This window comes from Sinohyriopsis cumingii, chromosome 9, assembly GCF_028554795.1.
Source record: "Sinohyriopsis cumingii isolate HCF-2022 chromosome 9, ASM2855479v2, whole genome shotgun sequence".
In the NCBI taxonomy this organism is placed as follows: Eukaryota; Metazoa; Mollusca; class Bivalvia; order Unionida; family Unionidae; genus Sinohyriopsis; species Sinohyriopsis cumingii.
The window spans coordinates 36,952,964-36,975,600 of record NC_142969.1 but is presented as its reverse complement, the minus strand read 5'-3'; the positions used below and the strand labels follow the sequence as shown (position 1 = coordinate 36,975,600).

General features: G+C 33.6%; 2 protein-coding genes across 2 annotated transcripts; both read right to left on the bottom strand.

The window, feature by feature from the left end:
• Positions 1-1,616: 1,616 nt before the first annotated feature.
• LOC149791559 (transient receptor potential cation channel subfamily M member-like 2) lies at positions 1,617-10,244 on the bottom strand. The gene is made up of 4 exons (XM_089969449.1): positions 10,059-10,244; positions 8,782-8,879; positions 5,668-5,876; positions 1,617-1,723 (listed from the first exon to the last, which is right to left on the bottom strand). Exons 1-4 carry the CDS (start codon positions 10,242-10,244, stop codon positions 1,617-1,619), a joined length of 600 nt encoding a protein of 199 aa, XP_089825575.1.
• A 5,764-nt stretch (positions 10,245-16,008) lies between these two features.
• On the bottom strand, positions 16,009-21,976 carry LOC149791558 (transient receptor potential cation channel subfamily M member 2-like). Its single transcript, XM_089969218.1, has 5 exons — positions 21,903-21,976; positions 19,769-19,928; positions 19,081-19,261; positions 17,375-17,538; positions 16,009-16,415 (listed from the first exon to the last, which is right to left on the bottom strand). Exons 1-5 carry the CDS (start codon positions 21,944-21,946, stop codon positions 16,137-16,139), a joined length of 828 nt encoding a protein of 275 aa, XP_089825344.1. The 5' UTR covers positions 21,947-21,976; the 3' UTR covers positions 16,009-16,136.
• Positions 21,977-22,637: the final 661 nt, after the last annotated feature.

The following is a 22,637-nucleotide window of genomic DNA, read 5'->3' as shown; positions in this document are numbered from 1 at the left end:
TTAAATCTAGGGTAGAGATACATTCGAAACCTATATCTAAGCTTCAGAATGAAAAATTTAATACACCATCATCTGGTTGAATCATTACTGCATAAATAATAAAACACGTATTTGAACCCCAAACTGTGAAGAGCAAAACGTAAACCATGTGGCATATTTTATCGTAAACTATGTGGCGTATTTTTCTATGATAATATATAATAATAATAATAATACTATATATATATATATATATATATATATATATATATATATATAAAATGATCTTTCATGTTAAGCAGTTCGATATAGAGATAGTGGAGAATTATTCGACCATCTCCAGCATTAGAGTCCGCACGCATAAGAGTTTATACTTGTCATTAGTTTTATTGTATCTGGACCAATCTTTCTCCGTAGGCTCTAGATACGTGTTAGGAATGGGATTCAAAGCACGAACGTCCTAGGGAAGGGTTAAAGATGCCAACGTTGTGTATTCGTATGCATTATATATATATATATATATATATATATATATATATATATATATATATATATATATATATATATATATATATATATATATATATATATATATATATATATATATATGATGCAACAGTTATTTCTCACCCAAGTTATAGATATATATATATATATATATATATATATATATATATATATATATATATATATATATATATATATATATATATATATATATATATATATATATATATATGATGCAACAGTTATTTCTCACCCAAGTTATGAATATATATATATATATATATATATATATATATATATATATATATATATATATATATATATATATATATATTATACAACAGTTATTTCTCAGCCAAGTTATGAATATATCTGTGTCTCTTTTCGCGCTGAATAAATGGAAATGGTTGGTGACTCAAATAGTGCTTTTTATTTGGGCCTTGAACATCTTCGGTCTCAAAGTTTTACACAATAATGACAAAAATTATTCTTGATAAGCATTAATTGTTTTCAAAACCGAAAACAATTAAATGATGGAAAAATATCAGGAAGGTACAACATGGCAAAGCAGATGTCTTATACGGTGTGCCTTTTATAAATAAAGTCCAGTGTTCTGAACAGCTTACATTGTTGTACAACAGCTGCAGTCGTTCTGTTGTCAGGAAATCCTTGAGACAGACGCCATTATCTAAAAATAGTTCCACAAAATTCACTCTGTTCATTTGTATGGCGGATAACATAATATCATCTAGTTTGCAAGTCTGAAGAAAGAAAGAAAATTTGATATCTGATCACTTTCTTCTACAAAAATTACATAGCAAGAAAAACCTAACTTTTATCGATACATTGTAATGGGTGAATGAGAATGCTATAAAGGTTTATAAAGTTGTCTTCTCATTTTACAGCTTAGAGGATCAAGTAGTGATGGATTATGATAAATCTTTAAAGTTGCGTTTTGCTGAAAGACTGGGCATCAGATCAGTGAGTAACGAGTTGGAAGTGTAAACAATAAATAATATCTGATCATTCAATTTATAAATTAAAAGTTACCTAATAAATTTAAACCTTATTATTTTAGCGAGATTGGTAGTATCCATATTCAGTTATTGTTGCATAACGATTATAAACTGTTATTGATCGCCCTGTTTTTTGAGAGCAATGTAATAGGAGCATATCTGATTTTGCTCATGATATTCTCTTAAAATCTGTGTTCCTAGATACCTGGGATTCTGAAAAACTAATAAATGTAAATATAAGAATTCTCTTTTTGTGTAAAATTTAGTGAAATAGCTAACTTTATAAAACATGACAACAATGTAACTATACAATGTGAATTTTGCTAAGGATACATTACAAATATTTACAATACAAATACACTGAATTTTCAAAATTTCATGCAATGTTAAAATGCTCTGCCTATACGTATCTCTTACCATAAATAAATGATATATTCTTTAGCTTGTCAAACAATAGATTTTATATGTAGTATTTTGAAAACTGGAGGCGGTGGGAAGTAAGGGACTGAAAATGGGCTTTGAAAATAAAGACTAATTCTTGCCTGTATAAGCATTCAAACAATCACAAAAGGACGGAGATAGAGACTAACCGTCCATCTTTTGTCATCAGTAAATATCTCACTCTTGACGATGTCAATCCTGTTCCAGGCTAAAGCTAGGTTCAGTTGATCTATCACGTGGGTATTGTTTTCCATCCTTGTGGCTGAAGGGAATGAAAATTGGCAAGCAGTTGATTTACGTTAAAAAAATTATGTTATAGAATATCTGATGCTGGACCCACTAGGATGTGGATGGGGTTGGGATGGTGAGAAAGCGGCCGTAAGTCTTGTCATAACGAACTAAATTCTTTCCGTTATGAGGCATGAAATGATTGTAACGTTTGGTGCATATCTCATTATGGGTTGTATTGTATATCTACACATATACGTAGGTATATACTTGGGCATACGTAGGTAGATAATTGGGCATAGAGATTGACAGGTACGTGAGAATGAAATGTTTTTGACCCTCATGGAAGTCCTTTCCTCAGAAAAATCCTGGATCAAGACATGAATGTTAACGTTAAATTCTCTTATTTGACAAGGTCCAATATGGTTTCTTATCACTGGACCAGTGTTAGTATGATTTAATATCATCTGGCGAGGTCAAGCATGACATTTTGTTATTTGGTCATATGATCTTTTCCATTATCGATTGACTTCATAAGAGGAAAAGAAGCCAATGCTTGACGTTTTCCTTAGACATGCAAAACAGTCAATGCATTTATTCTATAAAGGCACACAAGAAGCTGGCGTAAATGTGCAAGTCATGGTTCCCATGAGCCTTTGGTAAATTATTGTTTCCCATAGTCAGCAAGATGCATCCAACACACCAAGTTTTATTACTCTGACGCTAAATGTACTTAAGAAACGTACAACATAAAACACTTTAACACTGAGGTCAAGGCTGCGGATGGAAGGACACGTACATATATTGTCGTAGAAAGAGCAGGTACCCACGTATATGCCAAAGTGATCGCTATCGTGAGGTTCCACCACGAAGTTCTCAACAAAACTTTGCAGGGAGTACTAAAAATAGAATGGTACAGTTCAGCAACATGTTTGCATTTCGGTGAAAGGTAATGCTCAATGTGGCTGATATTTATTCTTACTATGCGCAATATCGTTCAATATAAAATACTTACTATATGGCACCTAGTTTTATAAGGTATGAATAATTATGGATTCCACTTCATTATTAAATAGTGTTATGCATGAAATTCCTATGTATAAAATGGCCACACTCTATATCAACAATAGCCTATTTATCATCACATAGTACTGGTCTATAATATATCCTATGTGTAAGAAACGTCTTTCTAAAGATAAGTCCTGTTTAATGATAGTTGCTCCGAAATGTGTCCATGAGTAGTATTCTAAAGTCAAATCTGTGATTTAAGTTACTTTACCATGCCTTTCTGAGGAAAAAAGAACATTTATAATATTTATAATTTGTAAAAGCTCAAGATGCGTGACGTCTTCGATAGTCAAGGTTACAATATGTTAATTCTATCTCCACCTTGGCCGATTGAGCAGATATGTTTGTGCTTTGTCCATGCGATATCAATTGGATTTTATGAGTTGCCTCCCTTAGTATGTAATGCAATCTGACCAATAGCATGTAACAGCAGTGAAATGCACATCAGCCGAAAATGGTGAAGGAAATATACTTCAAAAGGATACTTTGCAACTTTAACATCGAAAGTATGACTATGCTCCAGAGAGAAGGCATCACAGGTGTATTTGAATGAAAGCTATTTATACAAGCAAGGATTGACAGTGGAACATTGCTTATTTTTGAGTGTATTCAAGATCTTCTTGCCTCGTTCAGGCAGGAACAGTGTTCAAATTTAAACAAATTAACTTTTATTGAATGCGTGGGCTGGCCGCCGAATCCAATGAAATTCACAGATCCAAAGCACATAAACATCTGCCCCATCGGCCAAGGTGTAGATAGGGTTAAGATAACGTTATCTTGGCTTACCAAGATGGATGCGTGCATGCGAAGTTTGTTCCTATCTTCACTGATCATCTATAGTTAGCTCCATTCTCCTTCTATATGACAAGAGTAGTTTAGCATAAATACTAATCTAAATAGTTCATCCATAGTTGCATATCTAATTGGACTAAATACACATCGTTGTATTTTTTGTCTCAAGATATCATTAAATCATGACATTCACATAAGTCGTGAAATAACTTTGTTCAGACTTATAGAGATTCTTGAAGTGAGTACAGTAAACCATTTTCAAGCACTAGAGAGCATAAATCATGACATTCACATAAGTAGTGTAATAACTTTGTTCAGACATATACAGATTTGTGAATTGAGTACAGTGAACCATTTTCAAGCACATCATTAATAGGCCTAAGAACTCTGAAATAGAGCATCTATTACCAAACAAAACTACCAAGAAAAATGATAAATAGAACATTGTAAAATGTATAGTTACATCATAGCAACCGTAATTGATATTTGTAACACATCAGTTATGAATCATATCTAGGAAGAGGCTGATAATTGTTATTAGCTGTAAAATTATAATTATTTTAAAATACCGAAACCTCAAATGATAGCAGTTTTATATAACTGACATCTGAAGATCATCATGTGTTTAAATTCATTACAAAACAAGAACAGTTTTATTTTCAGGGTTTGAGGAAATTAATAGTGGATTTTTTAAGACGTTTGCAACAATCTGCTTAAAAAGAGATGCAGCTTTTCATTCCTGCATAACTTTTCAAAATCCTTCCCCTCCAACTTAACTTCCTTGTTGGATAACAACAATAAAATGAATCATTCCACATATATATCTATTCTTTTCTCGATTGATATTTGGTATCGGAACCGATATTATTTGAGCATAACTGTATGTTAAATAAAACTGAAAATAGCCATCTAAATATACCTCCAAAGTTAAATAATATAAGCCATCTAAACGGAAGACAAATATTGAAATTGAAGACAAAGGTTTATTGATCTCTGTGCTTGTTATTCCCACTGTAATGTATATTACAGGACTTACTAAAGTAAATATATTGAAAGTTTCTGCAAAGATTCACTACAAATATTGCAAAATCAGCTGCTACTTCATGCTACTGTAGCCGCAGAGAACATTTTTTTTTGTATTGTTCACTGCTCTGTCCTCCGATTTTTCGTAAAAGTATACCAACCAGTGACAATCATTTTTAAAAAAAATAGAAAGCGGGATCATATCCCGAACAGATAATAACTTATTGCCGCATTCAGCTTCGAGGCTTTTACATTAGATGACAAATTTAACCGATGTGGCCAGTACCAGAGAAAACCCTCTGCATTAAAATGCCCTGTAAATTCAATCAAAGACAACTTATAATCTCCGAATATGCAACATAAGCTATGCATATTTGTTTTAAAGGTCGAGTCCAGGAGAGTATTAAACATAGATAACACAGATTTGGTGTAGTAGAACATATATTTTATGCACTCTCAAAATTATAGAAAAATTAAATGAATGCTGAAAAGAACTTAATTAGCATAATCGTATGATGCATGTAATATAAAATTGAACCACGGTGTCAATTATAAGAATTTTAATCGGGTAATGCATGCAATGAGTTACAATTCAATTTTAAGAACCACATACCTCTCAGCACTGATTTAAGCATGACCACGTCCATGTTTTGGGTAGCACTGCCCGGGTTCCATTCAAATATATTGAGTAGGTCAGACTTGGCGAGACAGGCTTTGATTCTCTTTATATTAATTTCAACATCTACATCTGAGCAGAATTTCATGCTCATCATTTGCTTGCGAAGGTCACCTTCCAGGCCTGGACTCAAATGCTTCTCAGTTCTGTCGACACAAATTTATCAAATGCACAGCAACTACGCAACTGTAAATTACAGAACCTTGTTTCAACCTTTCCATTGCTTACCAGAAAATAAAACAATGTATCAACTGATTGCAACATTACACCGTGTAACAAATGCGTTTTTTTCCCCTAGGTAGTAAGTGTTGTATCTTAATTGCTTATGCCTCAAAAGTGTAGAAAATGGCTATTGTTCCGCACAAACTTTGCTTTTGTGACCAGGACAGTGATAGTTTGAAAATTTACTTATTTTCAAGATCATTCCTTATATATTCAGTGCTGAGTAAACTTGGAGTTACTTCTAGAACTATACATTAATATAAATAATATAAATACAAGGGCCTTAAGCTCACTAATTCAGTTTAGTTCCAGCTTCCTAACTGATACATATCTGCATTTTTATGAAAGCAACCGGCAGACTCATTTTGTTATGTCTGCGGCCAATTTATCAAGCCAAGAGAGAAAAAGGAGTCTGTGGAAGCATCTGCTAAGATGTGCGAGGCCTACAAGGCATATTTCTGCATGTATTTTGGGGATCAAGACGCACCTCAATTCACCTGCAAGCACTGTACACATTCTTTGGAAGGTAAGATGGACAATTGTTGCTCCAATTTATTGTTATAAAAGTTGTTAAAATTTTTAAAATAGTAATTTTCAATGTTATCGAAAAAATATATCATATATGAAAAATGTTGAGAGAATCTCTTACACATTAGTCATGGGTGAAATAAATGCATTTTTGCAGGATGGTACAGAGGGGAAAAAAAGAGAGCCATATAGTTCGATATCACAAGAATTTGGCGGGAACCCATTGACTACTCAAATAACTGCTATTTTTGCTTGGTAGACCCTTCCGGACCTTCCTTCGTCCCGATGCCACACTGCCCTGTACCCACTCACAGTCGTCTTTAGAAGAGATCAGCAAGTCAGAGAGCGAGGAAGTCGTTGTAGATCAAGATTGCAACTTTAGAGGTAAAGCTGACGAGAGAAACGCAGAGATCTTGGTCTCACCAGGTCCAATGACGAGCTTTTGACATCTATCAGTTGAACTTGTTGGATGAAACTGTGCAAGTCGCAGATCAGAGGAAGCAGCATCAAGCTTTTTGCAGCTTCTTCACACGTCATGATTGACTCTGTATCTGTCACAATCGGAATCGCTGTAACGAGAATGAGTGACGCCTCTTCAATGACAGTTCACCGAGGAGCCTCAAAGCCACGTTTCTCCGTAATGGGAACAAGTACCCGTCTCTTTCCCTGGCTCATTCGGTGCATCCCAAAGAGGATTACATCAGCATCAAGTTTTTGCTGGACGCCTTGAAGTATGACGAGTACTGCTTGGAGGTCATCGGAGTATTCAAAATGGTGGCATTCATGATTGGTCTCCAAGGCAGTTTTAACAACTTTACCTGCTATCTTTGCCTTTGGGACAGCAGGGAGACCAAGACACATTAGCACATGCGGTACTGGCCACATCAGACCGAGTTCTATGTGGGGAGGAACAACTTCAAGTGGGATTCACTTGGTGGAAGACCGGAAGGTGCTGATGTCACCAATACACATCAAATTGGGCCTTATGAAACAATTTGTCAGAGCTCTAGATCAAGACACGTCAGTCTTCTAGTACCTTAAAGACTTCTTCTCTAAGCTGTCTGAGGCAAATTGACAAAGCCGGCTTCCTAGTCGGACCACATATAATGAAGATCCTGGAGTGCAGTACATTCCCCAAGAAGCTCACTAGTAAGGAAAAAGCGGTTTGGAACAGCTTTGGTGGTTCGGACAATCAGAAGGCCGAAGCTCGTTAACACTCTTGTGAAGAACTACGGCATAATGAGCTCCAGGATGTTCCTCAAAGTCCATGTCCTTGATGTTCATCTTGAGAAATTAATTAAGAACATGGAGCATACTCGGAAGAGCAAGGCGAGCGCTTTAGCCAGGATATACTGGACTTTGTACACCGCTACCAAGGACAGCATAACGAGAACATGATGGAGACTACGTTTGGGGGCTGATTCGTGAAAGTGATTGACAGTATAATCATAAATCTCGAAAATCTACTCACTTCTAAATCTTTGTAGTCATATTTGTATTTTTTTTGTATTAATACATGTTAATTTTGATTCATCTATTTTTTAATTTACTTTATGTGAACGAAAACAAATTTGCCCGTTTTCTCATTAGAAATAGCTAAATTTCAAAATATCACTGTCATGGTCACAACTGTTTATAGGGAATAATAGCCATTTTCTATACTTTTTAGGCATAAGCAATAACGAAATAACACATATTACCCAGGAACGAAATTTGTGTTACAGCGTGTTATTATTTCGCCTTTATATAAACGTGTTGCTGAATACATTTATCAAGGAAAATTTCATATTTACAACCAACTGGATACCTTAACAGACAAAACTTCATCATACAATATTTCATAATTACTACATTGCTATTTCAGTTTTGGTATTGTATACTGACTGTTCCAGTTCATTTTGTTTGAATGGCCTTCACAATGCGAATCACGAATTAGAAAATTAAAACTAGTTTCTCGGCAACGTAAAGAATAGTGACATATCATACTTTCGATTGATGTATTCAATATTTATGCGTACATATTAAATCAGAAATTTAGTCTGTAGTATCACATTAGGGAGTATTGACTTGTAATCAATCATTGTTGTAGATCTTGCTTTTTTGTGATACCTACTTTTGTCAAATATGTATATATTAAATATACAGAATGCTTATTGTTATTGTTGACATTATTTGTGAAACAACAATGTCTTTCGTATAAATGTTGGACGCAAACAACCTCAATGCCCTGACAGTGGTTTTGGTCTACACTCACCCATACCCCCATACTCACCCCCCCACAGATCCACAATATATACTTACATTACAATGCTCGCTCCCTGATTATCGTTGGCATCAACCTGAACCATTTCAGCATTGTTGAAGGCATAGGTTATGATGTCTGCTGCTCTTCCAGATCCCTGAAATATACGGAAAATAAAGATGTACATTTTACTTTTCAAATCGCACATCCACCGTCTTTCATACTCGTTTTATAGCTGCCCTGATCTTTAACCTAATGTAAACGCGTCCCCAAATAAATATACATGCTGGGTTTCCTGACTTAACACACAAAGAAAACAGTGGACTCATTTATAAATGCAATAAAAATGCTTGAATGTGATGCTTTGTCAGACTATGCTGTGCTTTTGCAATATTTATTTCATGAAAACATAGAGCATTACTAGTCACTTGGTGGGGCGTTCCATAAACAAGCCATGTATAAATTATACCATGAACTATGGATGAAATAAAGCTAATGGGCATACAAAATGTACAATTACAGCCAAATTTTATTCGATTGTAATAAAATGTAAGGCGTAAAACACTGCATTATGTATCATGTCACGAGGTCGCTTTTCATGGCAAAACGGACCTAGCAAAGACGTCACAATATATCAAGATCATTCCATCTAAAAATCTGATTTATACTTATTGTTAATAAATCCATGCTTTTTTAGTCACTCATTCGATGAACTCTTTAGTTTCGGCATTAATGAGCCTTCCGTAGTCCTTCTTGTATGAGACATTTCAAAGATTCAGTCAAAAGCCGCAACCTTTGTGCATAAAGACATTGGAACTGATTGAAAGCTCTACACCTGCACATCCAACCTCATTAACTCCTAAAGACAGCTATACATGGCATCCAATCTAGTCCCGGAAATGTGTGAGCAGTTACATAAATTATTGTCAGCGGTTGTGCATAGCTTGTCTACCTACTAGGAATGTTTTTTTGTCAAACTGCTTCTGCGTTTAAAATGACATCGATGACATATATGCAGTTCGATATGTCAAAAAATAAATATTCAGTATAATATTAAGACAGATGTAAAACCCAATTTCTTTGTGTTAAACATCATATTATTTTTCCAGTTCAAAAAAGATTACAGCCATGCAATAATCATATTCATGTTTACATGATCTGCATACATAACATTAATTCCATAGCACATCAAAGTCTATATCATTTGCTTGAAATTAAAAATAGAATAAAGAGTATACCAATATTCATCTGTTATGTTCACATTTAAATCAGCACGGCACAATGGTACATATGATGTCAAATATCGCAATTTAAACATGTGCATTTATCTGTATACCTTCACAATAACAGCTGGTGTATTTTTCTTGAGAGCATTTTCAACCATCTCCAATGTACTTGGTCCTCCTTCCAGAACCAGAAGTACCATAGGCACCCGCATGGCATCTGCGATGGACAGTAAAATGGAACATATATTCAGTATTCCACCTAGGAGATTTACATGGCATAATATAACTTCTTCCATACTACATCATAGCTGAGAACACTTTACTTTACACTAATATTTGACCACATAATGTAGATGCCTGATGCTGAAGTCCCTGATATTACAGTCCTAAATGCCAAGGTCGAGCTGACAACATAATACTTGACCAATCTTTGACCTCATGATGATATCCGATGTTACAGCTGAGGTCTCGGGTATCACAAAATCTTGTAGAATTTCAAGTTTTATCAGATCTTGATCTGTTCCCTACTGGGGAATTCTTAAGGCAACAGGAATACCAATAAACTGCACGTTTATACTCTCCAAACATTTCTGAACGTATGATCAGTGTGTAGATTTAGGGCAGCTGCCTTCGTATACCTCTTAATGCTGAGTGGAACACAATAACGCATAATTTAGCTAATGGAGTACATGCACCTCACTTCACTTGTTTATGTTTATTTTGCTTGCAAAATACTAATTAATAAAGTAGTATGCAATAAATAATGCGCTCAGATCTTTGGTATGTTCAGTTGTTACTACCACATTAAAAGCTTAATGAATTTAATCATCTGGGTATCCTGGAAGATTCTATAACATCATGGACCTTAATGATATTATGCAGCGATTCCAGATTAAGAGGTGAAATGTGGCCAGTTGAACTCATTAGGATCCATTGAAGTGGGTATGGTTTTGGTTTGTTTTCCTTGAATTATATAATATCGGAATTTCAACTGAAAAGCGGGCAATTTATTTCTTTTCTGATTCTGGAAAAATATGTCTTCTTGTATGTACAGATAATATGTCAGGGATGCATTATTTGTACCATGCAAGAATAGAAAAGAAAAACACTTTTTCAATTCAAGTACAGTGAAACATGTCCATTACGGAAATACGTAAGGGACCGAAAAGCTTTTCTGTTCGTACACAGGTATAAGGGTTAAACAAGTTTAACAGAGAACTGACATCTAGGAAAAGAACTCAAGTGACCAAGACCTGTTTTCCAATACGGACACATTCATTCATGTTGGATAAGGAAGTGAATGATGAAACGGGACATAATAGTCTAAAAATGTTAAGCCTTATTTACAGGTGTCACATTTAAGAAGATAAATAGGAAAGTGAAAATTTAAGAATTAGGATTGAAAGTATAAAAAACCTTTGTCAACCAGTGTCATTTTTACAGAGGTTACGTAAAAAAGTGAAATTAAGAATAGGTTCCTAAGGGACCAAACGCGTACATGTTGAGTAAAGGTGAGTAGTTGAAGTTCAATTAAAAATTTTTGTCCTTGTCTTTGATAAGTATCATCCTATACAGGTCAGATATCGAGCGACATCAGAAAATGAGATTTCAAAGGCAAGACACTTCTGTAATTTGTTGGCATTAGTCTTGTTTACAAAAGCTGAAAGCAAAATTAAGGAATATGATTCTACGAATCAAACTCTTTCATCCCTTTTTGACTGTCATGTTTATAGACTTTGAAAAATAAAGGAACATTTTCTTAAAAAAGAACTCAAAGAACTAAAAAAGTTGTATTTAAAAGACTGGTGTCATGGAAGCAGAATTTGAATATTGCAATAACATTATCGAGAGGTATTCAAGGAAGGAAATCGTTTTACATTTTGTGATAAGTTAGATTATTGAAGGTTAAATATGTAAGCAAAATTGTCTGGATTTAAGGTCCAAAAATGTTTCTGCCCTTTTGTGACATGTACCATGTTTATTGACTTTGAATACACAAGTAAACGTATTCAAATGGTATCAAGGTTCAAAATATACGGACTTTGTGGACTGATGTCAGATTAAGAAAGATTGAATATGGAACTTAAGAAAGGATGTTCTGAACCGTCACTCCAAGCTCCCGAATAAAGCGTAGATGGTGAAACATGTGATCTTGATCAGAAAGTTAAAAGAGAAGAGCGAGAATACACCATAGAAAACCGTCACAGCCTCGTAATGATTTATCTAATGTGTGAACAAAGTCCATCGGGTAGAGGGTGGGTCATAGAAACTCTAAACAAAGGAAGAAACATTTATTTGAAATTTCCTGTGTGTGACCTTGAACCGAAGGTCAAAGAGCAAGTACACATGTTTTGAAATGAGATGTCTTAACTCCATAATGACCTATCTCAAGTGTGAAAATACAAATCCATAGTGAAGTTTAGAAAATATCAAATTAAGGAAAACAGTATATAACTATGACCTTGATCCAGAGGTCAAAAGAATAATTATACATATCACAAAATAAATTGGCTTAAGTTTATAACGATTCGTTTCAAGTATGAAAACTGTCCATTATGGGGTTTAGGAAATATAAACAATAATAATAATAATAATAATAATAATAATAATAATAATAATATTGCTCGCAGAATAACCTTGATAACAGTTTTAAATAAAAATGACCAAGATTCCAAGGCAAAAGTGGCAAGCAAATGTCATAGAAAATATTGTCTAACGTCGTGCTAGTTCATGCCAAATCAAAAAACCTTAACCACAACCTTAAGAAACAGTTGACGCAGCTAACAGCAACGAATATACCACATGCACATGAACGTGACTGTTGTGTTGGGTTTCCCACTGAAGTTTATGGAGGTTTAAAGAGGAAGGATACGGATGCGAAATTAGAATAAGTAAAACAAATCATTCGTCCTTTGTCAAAAGTTGTCAGGAATTTTGAGGTTGAAACGGGAACTGATTTAAAAAAGGGGACTGAAGGGATCACACCCTTTTGCACTTTTGATATAGTTGTCAGGCGCCTGTCTGTTTAATTTGACAATTAAATGAAGAAATAAACTTAAGGGACAATTTATACCCCTAGTGAACATTTATCTTGCCTATATAGGCTGTATATGGAAGTAAAATTAAGAAATAGGACCTAAGGGATCAATATAATGTGTCCTTTTTGACAGTTGTGATGACTATATAGATTCAAAAGGGAAGTGATAAACAAATGGACTTAATGGACCAAACTAATTTGCAGTTTGTGGATAGGTATCGGGCTTAAACAAAATGAATACGGTAATGAATTTAAGACAAAGATTGAACGAACCAAAACCTTTGGACCGACATTTGTTTCATAGCAGTTAAATATAGTAATTCGATTAAAAACGGGAACACTTTTGCACTTGTGGATAGATGCTGAGCTTATAGAGGGTGAATATAGTAATGTAATTAAAACAAAAGCGCATACGCGACCAAACACTGCATTTTGTAGGTAAGTGTCCGGTTTAGTGAGGATGAAATATAGCAATAAAACAAAGGAAAGGGACCAAAAATATGCACTATTTGTGGATGAACATCAGCTGTTATGTAAAATGAATTAGGCAATAAAAATTTAAACATGAGACTTAAGGGACCAAATGTTTTGAATCTATGTCGATAGATGACATGTTTATAAAGCTTTATTATGGCAATAAAATTAAGAAACGGTAGTCAAGGAACCAACCAATTTTGTCCTTTAATGACATGAGCCTGGTTTATAAAGGCTGCATGTGGTAATAACAATTTGAGCACTAGCTCCATACATGTTGTCCTTACAAGCATGTGCACTATCTTCGTATGCATCAGAACATAAAAAATCTTTTTGAACATGACAGACGGTACTAATGGTTAACCATATGTAAAATGTCCATATTGTAGATATGGTGTTTCTAATAGGACAAATTAAATATCAGATTTGAAAATAAGACGTTTAGAATGAAAAATATATATTTGTATATTGACATTATATTATTGTAAAAATGTATATTGGAGAAGTGCAAAACTACTTTAGAGCGTCTGATAATGACACAATATAGCCTCTGCCAGTGAACTAGTTCATGCCTCAATCATGTGTGAGTGTACGTAATTCAAGGGCAAATAACAATCACCATAAAATACTCTAGTTTCTTTGCAAAGATACAGTCAAATGAATACATTAAATAAGCTTTACAAAGCTTTAAAAAGATAATGATAACAATGGCCTTGCACTAATTCATAGCAAATACAGGGAGTAGCAAGTTTTATTGTGGTAGCAAACTCATGCATGCATACAACCTAAATAGCTTTATTCCATTTTGTCCAATTACGCTATACAGGATAACACCAGCATGATAATTGGCCCAGATACATCTGAATAATATGAAAATGAAATCTGCATTTCTGACTTTATTTATGAAAGCAAATATGCTGTGCCAGATTGTAAACATATTGGTAGTTCCATAGATATGAACTAACTTCAAATTGTGCATGAAATACAAAATATGATTATACGGAAATAAATATATGACTTAAGTAAGTGCATGGGAAGAGGAGTGATGGATTTTACAACGCTTGATTCATTGGCAAAAGCTGCTCTTGATGAATGTTCAACAACAGTTATAACTTATGATAGGTATTGGCTAACACAGTTATAGTGTATGTGCTAGAAAAGACTTTATTCCTACAGGCATCGCATTCTACATAAATATCTTCCCATGTTTTCTGCCGAAACATTTGAATCAACAAAACTATAAAATGCGTATTCTATTACGCATTGTATGTGTACTAAACATTGATGAACAACAAAGCTTGTTCATCCTTTGTTTCATGTTAATTCAAACAATACGTACTTTAATTATTACATGGTACTAGAGAGAAGAGCAGAAGTCATGTATTTAAGAAGCTTATATATAGTATTGAATGGTTTCGGTATAACAGACTTTTGAGGTGTAACATAGTAATAGAAAAACAACAGGCACTTGTTAACAAGATTGTATCAAATATAAAATGGTTTCCATTTAACATTCTTTTCATGAGTGGCATATGTACTCAACACACTGCAAATGAAACATATTTTTTAACAATCATCAACACAAATTGGCTTTTTGTATCAATGTCTCAATCACTGCCTATAATTCAGAGGCTTACTCATGAATAAATCAGGTTTACCCTCTCTAAATAATATAGTTATTTTATTGTTTGTATTATTATTACATGATTAATATACGTATTTTCGTTGGCCGATATGATATCATGTGATTTTCAATATTTTATCATGCCACAATGTTGTGAAATCATTGTCCTTTGATTGATGTCATGACACTTTGCGGGGAATCATTTTTCTGAAATGAGAATTAGCCTATCCATAAACAAGGCAAATTTCAATTTGTTACACTAAATCATATAGTGAAACAAGAACAGACTTTTGATAAAATGAACTGTTAGTTTAATGAATTAGCAATCCTTACTTACGGACCCCAGCGTTGCATATTACATACATCTATTAGTTTTTAAAACTAAACTTCATGCTCATATCAGTAAATAGCTTATTTTCATTTCGTACAAAATAGTCTGGATATGGCTGAACTAGGCACATGTTCTCAACAGTAAAACAGCATAGTGGTTTCCTGAGCGTTAGTTTAGATCCACAAAACTAAAAAATATGCTGACACGATATATTATTAGATATTGAGTATAAATTAATACAACAGCTGTGGGCTCGTGTGGAGCTGAATATAAGTAGTGAAGTATATATATATATATATATATATATATATATATATATATATATATATATATATATATATATATATATACATACCATCAAATGTTTCTTTGTAATAGCTTTTTGGAGTGTGACATACTAATACAGCAGAAAAAATAATGTGTTATCAAGCTTATATTTTACATTAAATAGTTTCAATGTAACATACATTATTTTTTGTATTCCTTTCTACTAATCTGTCATAATCCCATAAAATGCAGCTAGCTGTGAAAAATATAGATAATGTACTGACAGATCAAATCTGGAGAAAATTTTATTCTAAAGCAGACCTTGAGATTTTATTTCAGTAGCAGTCAAGCAGAAATAAACCCTGAAAATTACCATCGTATGTACCTGATCTAAATAAAAGCAAAGGCTAAATCTTAAGCTTTGCGATTCCCAAGTCATGGTTTAAGTATTTTACTTATAATCTCCTGTAAAGGCCTTGATCTGTCAGTACGTTATAATATAGCAGACCTGGATCATCACCATGTGCTGCTGGAAACACATCATATGCACGATTAAGAACATCTCCTGTATCAGTTTGTATACTGCCCTCCAGCCGAGCCCTGAAACGGACTTCGGTTGCACATTTGTTTTCAGTCCCATTATCCACCAGGATATAGTGGCTGTGATTTGGGTCTAGGAAGCTCTCGTCTCTCTTCTGGTGCTCCTCGATATGGTATGCTGCTGGCCAGGACCCCTATTTAAAAAAGAGGTCAGAAGTTCCAAATAAATTCCCCTTTCTACAATGAGATTTTGCAATTTTGTCTGTCATTCAAACACGAACAAATAAGATTTGTAACCATTACACTTTCATCTTCAATTTTCTTCCATTGATAAGAAGCCCAGAGGAGACAAATGGTTTCGCGTTTTGCATGACCCATTGAAATTGATTCAACGTTTCTGGCCATTTCCAGCTTTTAATTAGGCACAATGGATGTTTGTGTCTATTTCAGAGTGAATATTTGTTTATGAGTGGATTAACTTGTAATGAGCAGTATTTTGTATAGGACTGAACAAGGTGAATTCGTAAAATGCCTTATTGGACAGCCTAATGCCATCGACTAGTAAATTTTTCCACTAGACAAGTGTCTGACAACAAAGCAGACAAAGTATTGATTTGTTTATCGAATTTCGAACAAGAACCAATGTTTCACTAAAATACAGATAAGCTGATCTTTAATTAGTGATCAGTATGCAACTAGACTGCAGATAAACATAGTCCGCTGATTATACATTTCAGGATGAGATATTGAAATAAATCATTGGGAGAAAAATGATATCGCCAAAGTGATGATACAACTTTTATTGTATTATGTCCTGCATAATGAAGTCGAGCGGGTTGTGAATACCAGTATTTAATTATATATAGGGTTTATTATCACACCAATCATGGCTATATATTGCCAATTACACTAACTATAAGAGGCGTTATTTATCTTTTGATAATCTGGGCAATAACAATTGTTGTGTGAGAAACATGCAACAAAAAGAGGGATAAACAAATCTACATGCCACTGGAATACGGGCATGAATATACAACACACTACACTTACAATATATTGCTGTGTATGCATATTATACTATAGTATGAAATCAGAAATATATCCATTCCACAATCTGTGCTAGGGCTAAAAAATCCTTTATCAATCATCGTACCTGTTGGTCCTCAAGGGTATGTCTGTTCTGAATGACTCCCCATGGAGCTATCCCTATTGTAATAACATCGTTTGAATTGTCGCAGGTCCTTCCATACTCTCTCACTGCCTCACCAACATGTTTCGCCACACCACCATATGTGCCTCCAGTTATAATCCAAGCACCTTCGAAAAACAGTCGAGGGTTATTATGTATGAAATGAATAGGTCCAAATAAAATTCCGTGCAATGCTAATCAATTTGTATTACGTTATTCGCCTAAATAAAAAAAGTACTAACTGACGATCTAACACAGAAAAGTGACAATATAATTGCCACAGATAGAGCATCTGGACCTTGTCTGATTATTAGATGTAGGAAAGAAATTATATATACAGCATATTTACGTAGCATTCCGAAAGCAGAAACCTCTGAGATAATTTTTGCTTGCTTCCAGCTACTACTAACATACTTTACCTGAACGAAAGGGGCCTCACCACTTTAGCCTTATGAACTGGATGAGACTAGGGAAATGAAAACGAGAGCTTGCTTTAGGATATATACTTCTGCGACACTATTTACATTTAATACTGAGTTACCTGTGCTCAATCATACACTGGTTCCGTGGTCATGAAAATGACTTGAAAAATAGATCTTTCATCTGTTTGTTATCGAAGCGACATACTTTGTAGGTTAACCGATAACATGACCATTTGGGAAACAAAGTCATTCCTATAATAACACTGTCATGGTCAAGTTCCTTTAGAATCTGAAAACTCATGTATTTTTGTTAACAATCATTTGAAATAAATAAGTGTCTATTAATAAGTCAAGGTCCTAATTTGGGTGGAACTGATTAAAATACGTGATATATAATGCACCAGTTATCGCTTAATCTGCTGCAGTTATTTTCAGATACTGGAACGAGATAATATAATGCAATCAACATGATTTTCGAATTTGCATTAAAGCAAACTTTGTGCGAGGAAGATATACCGATAAAAAATATTTTCTCAGTGGATATATATATATATATATATATATATATATATATATATATATATATATATATATATATATATATATATATATATATATATATAAAGAATTCAAATCATATAGCGAGGAAAGGATCACAAGTGTCAGGGATTGATTAAGATAAATGCAATAAACTGACAACGAACAGTGCGAAACTAGTATCTAACTAGCCTGAGCGCTTTCGACTCTTTAATGAGCCTATCTCAAAGGCAAATACAAACCATAGACACGTCAAATAAATAAAACAGAACAACGGTTATATCTGCGAAACTTTACATGGCTATTTCCACTGGAATTCAACCTTTTAACTTTATTATGTTTCCACTAGTTTATTTCAACTTATATACTCAATCAATGTAGGAGTTGACAACGACACATATAAATCCCAGCCTCAAAGCTACATTATTTTTCATTTGCTTCAGATAATAATGCAGATTGCAAATATTTAACACATTTGACTAATATGTTGTGTCAATACTTAAATCCCAACCCCAAACCCTAGCTAGAAATTGCTGGTATATGTTCTCAATCACGCCATTTATGTGAGACAATGAAAAAGAACAACGTGACTGTTAGACGAACTTATTAATAAAATTATGTAATATAGATGCAGTCTAAGAGGATCAAAATGAGGTCTGCCATAAAAAGCAAAACACATTAAATTTATATTCGTAAATGCTTGATCCCAACCTGTGCTGCGTGCGGCATCAATAAGACCGCGTCGGAAAACATCTCGTAAGCGACAATTAATGTGGAAGTTGTCTGCACCACCAGTCACAGAAATTATCAAGTTCGGCCTTTTCATTTCCCACACTTTCAACATCAGTTTCAACATCATATTCATGTCAGTCTCTCTATCAACACGGACAAACTGAAGAAGTTAAAGCGATAAAATATCTTGTGTAGGTCTTGTGTTTGCTGGTTTGTATATCTAGCAAATTGTAAGCTGACTGCCTAGTTAAAATCTACAAAACTGTGGACATTTTAAAGTTCTAATTTGCTGTGAAATCTACCTGGAAATTCAATCAATTCAAAACTGTTCTTTGTATGAGTTAACTGCCAACTGTTACTAGCTTATACCAATAAATTATTTGTTTTGCTTGATTTGAGACAAATTTGGCTGTGTTTAGTTGTGTGGTATATATATCTAGTAAGTCAACTCACGGCACGATATATATCTTAAAAACTTTAACAGAGCCAAAATGCATTAAATATGCACAACTGACTTTAAAATCAACTTAAATTCATATACATACATATGTGCTTTAAGTGATTAGACCATTTGCATTTAAATACATTGATGATAATACGAGTTGTATGTTCTTGAACATTCTAGCAAGAAAGATAAAAACATAACATGGCATACAATGTATATTACCTTTCCAATATTTCCTCCAAAATTGACAAACTCAATATCCCCAAAGGCATTGGTAGGTACAGGGCATGTGTAATCAATTGAGTTCTGTCGTAACTCGGGTTCAGGGCTCTCCATTGCTCGGTTTGGTAGACTACAACGTTTTTGTGTATGGTCCATTTTGCTTTAACGAAAAGGAAGATATTGTGTGGCGTGACATAATATATTGGCATCCAGTGCTGACAGACAAGGATATAAATGTATGCGTTTAGTTTTAATAACACATCAGCATAGCAGTGGTGTTATAATGATAATTATTTCTTAAATGAAAATAGTTAAAATAAATTGTAGAAGAAACGTAATGATGCTACGGCATTCTGAGAATTATTCTTATGAAACAAATGTTAACCGTATAGCTTGATTATATTGCTCAGAGTTAGAGTAACAATAATTTTTGTATACTTTTCAGTTGATTAATTTATAATATGTAAGCAAACTTAAAACCCCAAACAAAAGTTTCTCTTCTTACATCATGTGAGTGAACTCGAACCTTCTAAAGTAGACACATTCATAGGACAACATGGAGCGTATTATAAGATATTTTCAGATATTTTACCATAGTTAATTCCTTTAAATTACTGACACCTATTATTTCAGGAAAACATTTATTGCATTATAGACCCTCTTTGAAATTTAACCATGCATATTGCCTTTACATAATAGATGTTTTTAAGGAAATAATATTACATTATATCATTTTGTGTGGCTTAAGATATTACCTTTACATAATGGGTACATGTTCATAAGGATCGGATGGTACGCTAATATACATTAAAGACAGATTTGAAATTTATATTTTGCTAATTTGGAACAGTCCTAAGTTTGTTTTAAATAAATAGCGGATGTGTAATACCCTATAAAACCTTTGAAACAGCACTCCAACCTCAGAGCTTTTGTAAATAAGAACAATAATGAATCAAGTATACATTAAAGAGTTCCAAATAATGTCTCAGTCAGATAAGTAAAGTAATCAGTATTTATAAATTTAATGTGTTATAAACAATTTGTCTCTTTTCAGCCAATAATCTCACCGAGTTTGTTTTTCGTCTCAGAAATGCAGCATAATTTTTTCTCGTTACTTCCATTTATCCTGTTGATTCTACTTGTCTAGAACAAAGCTGGAAATGCAATTACAGAATTTGCATTTTCAGGAATGTTAATAACTATCTGTTTTGAAATTAGATTTCTTTCTATACTTCATTAAAAAGACGATGCTCTCATGTGAATTGTGTTTTCCGTGCCTGACTCAGCAACAGTTTTTATTATTTGAGTAGACTGAACACTTGTCTGTCAGTTTAAAGAAACTGATCATGGATTTGCAAGCGACATGTTTTTATAGTGGCAGTTAGATGCAGGTTGAATTTGATTTAAAATCTGTTCATGAAATGTACTTTAATTTCGTTCCATATTTGTTTGGCTTTCGTTGTTCTGCAATTTGAATTTGCACTCATCATGGTCTTCAAAATGCATTCATCATTTAATTTGCATTCAATCAGTATTGCATTTTCATTACACTGGTAAAATATCCCACTTGCTGGAATGTACATAATGAATAAATTTGATTTGGCATTGGACTGTGTCAAAACCATTAAGCCTCCGAAGTTCTTATCCATCAAATTCTTTCCCTTAAATAACACTAAAACAGGAATGGGAGTTTATTTCATATCCCCTGTATAATGCACATGGCACCGGGACTGAAAGTATGAATTGATGTGAAAATAATGAAATCAATGACATGAGGTAAAGCGCTCTAGTTCAAGCCAGTGTGTGTGATAGTTCGGGACTGAATATTCGTACTGAATGCCGTATCAGCCACTGAAGATAACTTAGGTTTGTAATACAATATCGTAATACAGTGTAGATAGGTTAGGGTTAGATAACTTAGGTTTGTTATAAAATATCGTAATACAAGACAAAATGGGTTCGAGTTAGATAATTTAGGTTTGTAAAAAACTATCGTAATACAAGCCAGATAGGGATAGGGTTAGATAATTTAGGTTTGTAAGAAACTATTGTACCAGATAGGGTTAGGGTTAGATAATTTAGATTTGTAATAAACTATCGCAATACAAGCCAGATAGGGTTAGGGTTCTCCTACCTTTTATTATATTCATCATCAAAGGGCATATATGAGCATCTCATTTTGATGTTTGTTTGGATCCATTCGACCTCATCTCTCTGAAAAATAGAAAATTCATATTAGGAAAAGTAAACAGGTAAAAAGACGAATACACATGAAGAGCCGAATGATGTCACTGATGCTATATTTCTTCAAAACATAAAAACTTAATGTATAAGAATGTCATTCCAAGGTCATATAAAGTTGTTCAGGGTCCATACAATTAATGAAATTTTAGTATAAATCATACGGATTCTAACAACAATTTCACTCTTGTTGCTATGGAAACCATTCTACTTCATTTTGGTTTAATACATCTTAAAAGGCTCAGATTAAATATTTGGTCTTCTTTATCATTTTCAGATACAATTAACTGAAACTCAAGCTTAAGCAAAATGAATATAAGTTGATGTTTCTACCCTCGTTTTGCATTTGTATGTACATTGAAACATTCCTCAAGTTTTATCTACCTAGCATCACCTGTCACCTCATTATTGTTTATTCCACTCCCCAAGAAATTGCAATTTTCTTAAGAACAAAAATCTATATGACAATGCTTCTGATACATATTTTGACATGTTTAGTGATTATTACTAAGTTTTAGAATAATTGAAATTTTGAATGCATTCATTTTTATAAATAGATTAGAAATGCTGCTGCCATGTTTTTTTTTTAAAAAACAATTTAGAACCTTGCTGAATAGAGTAGAAGTTT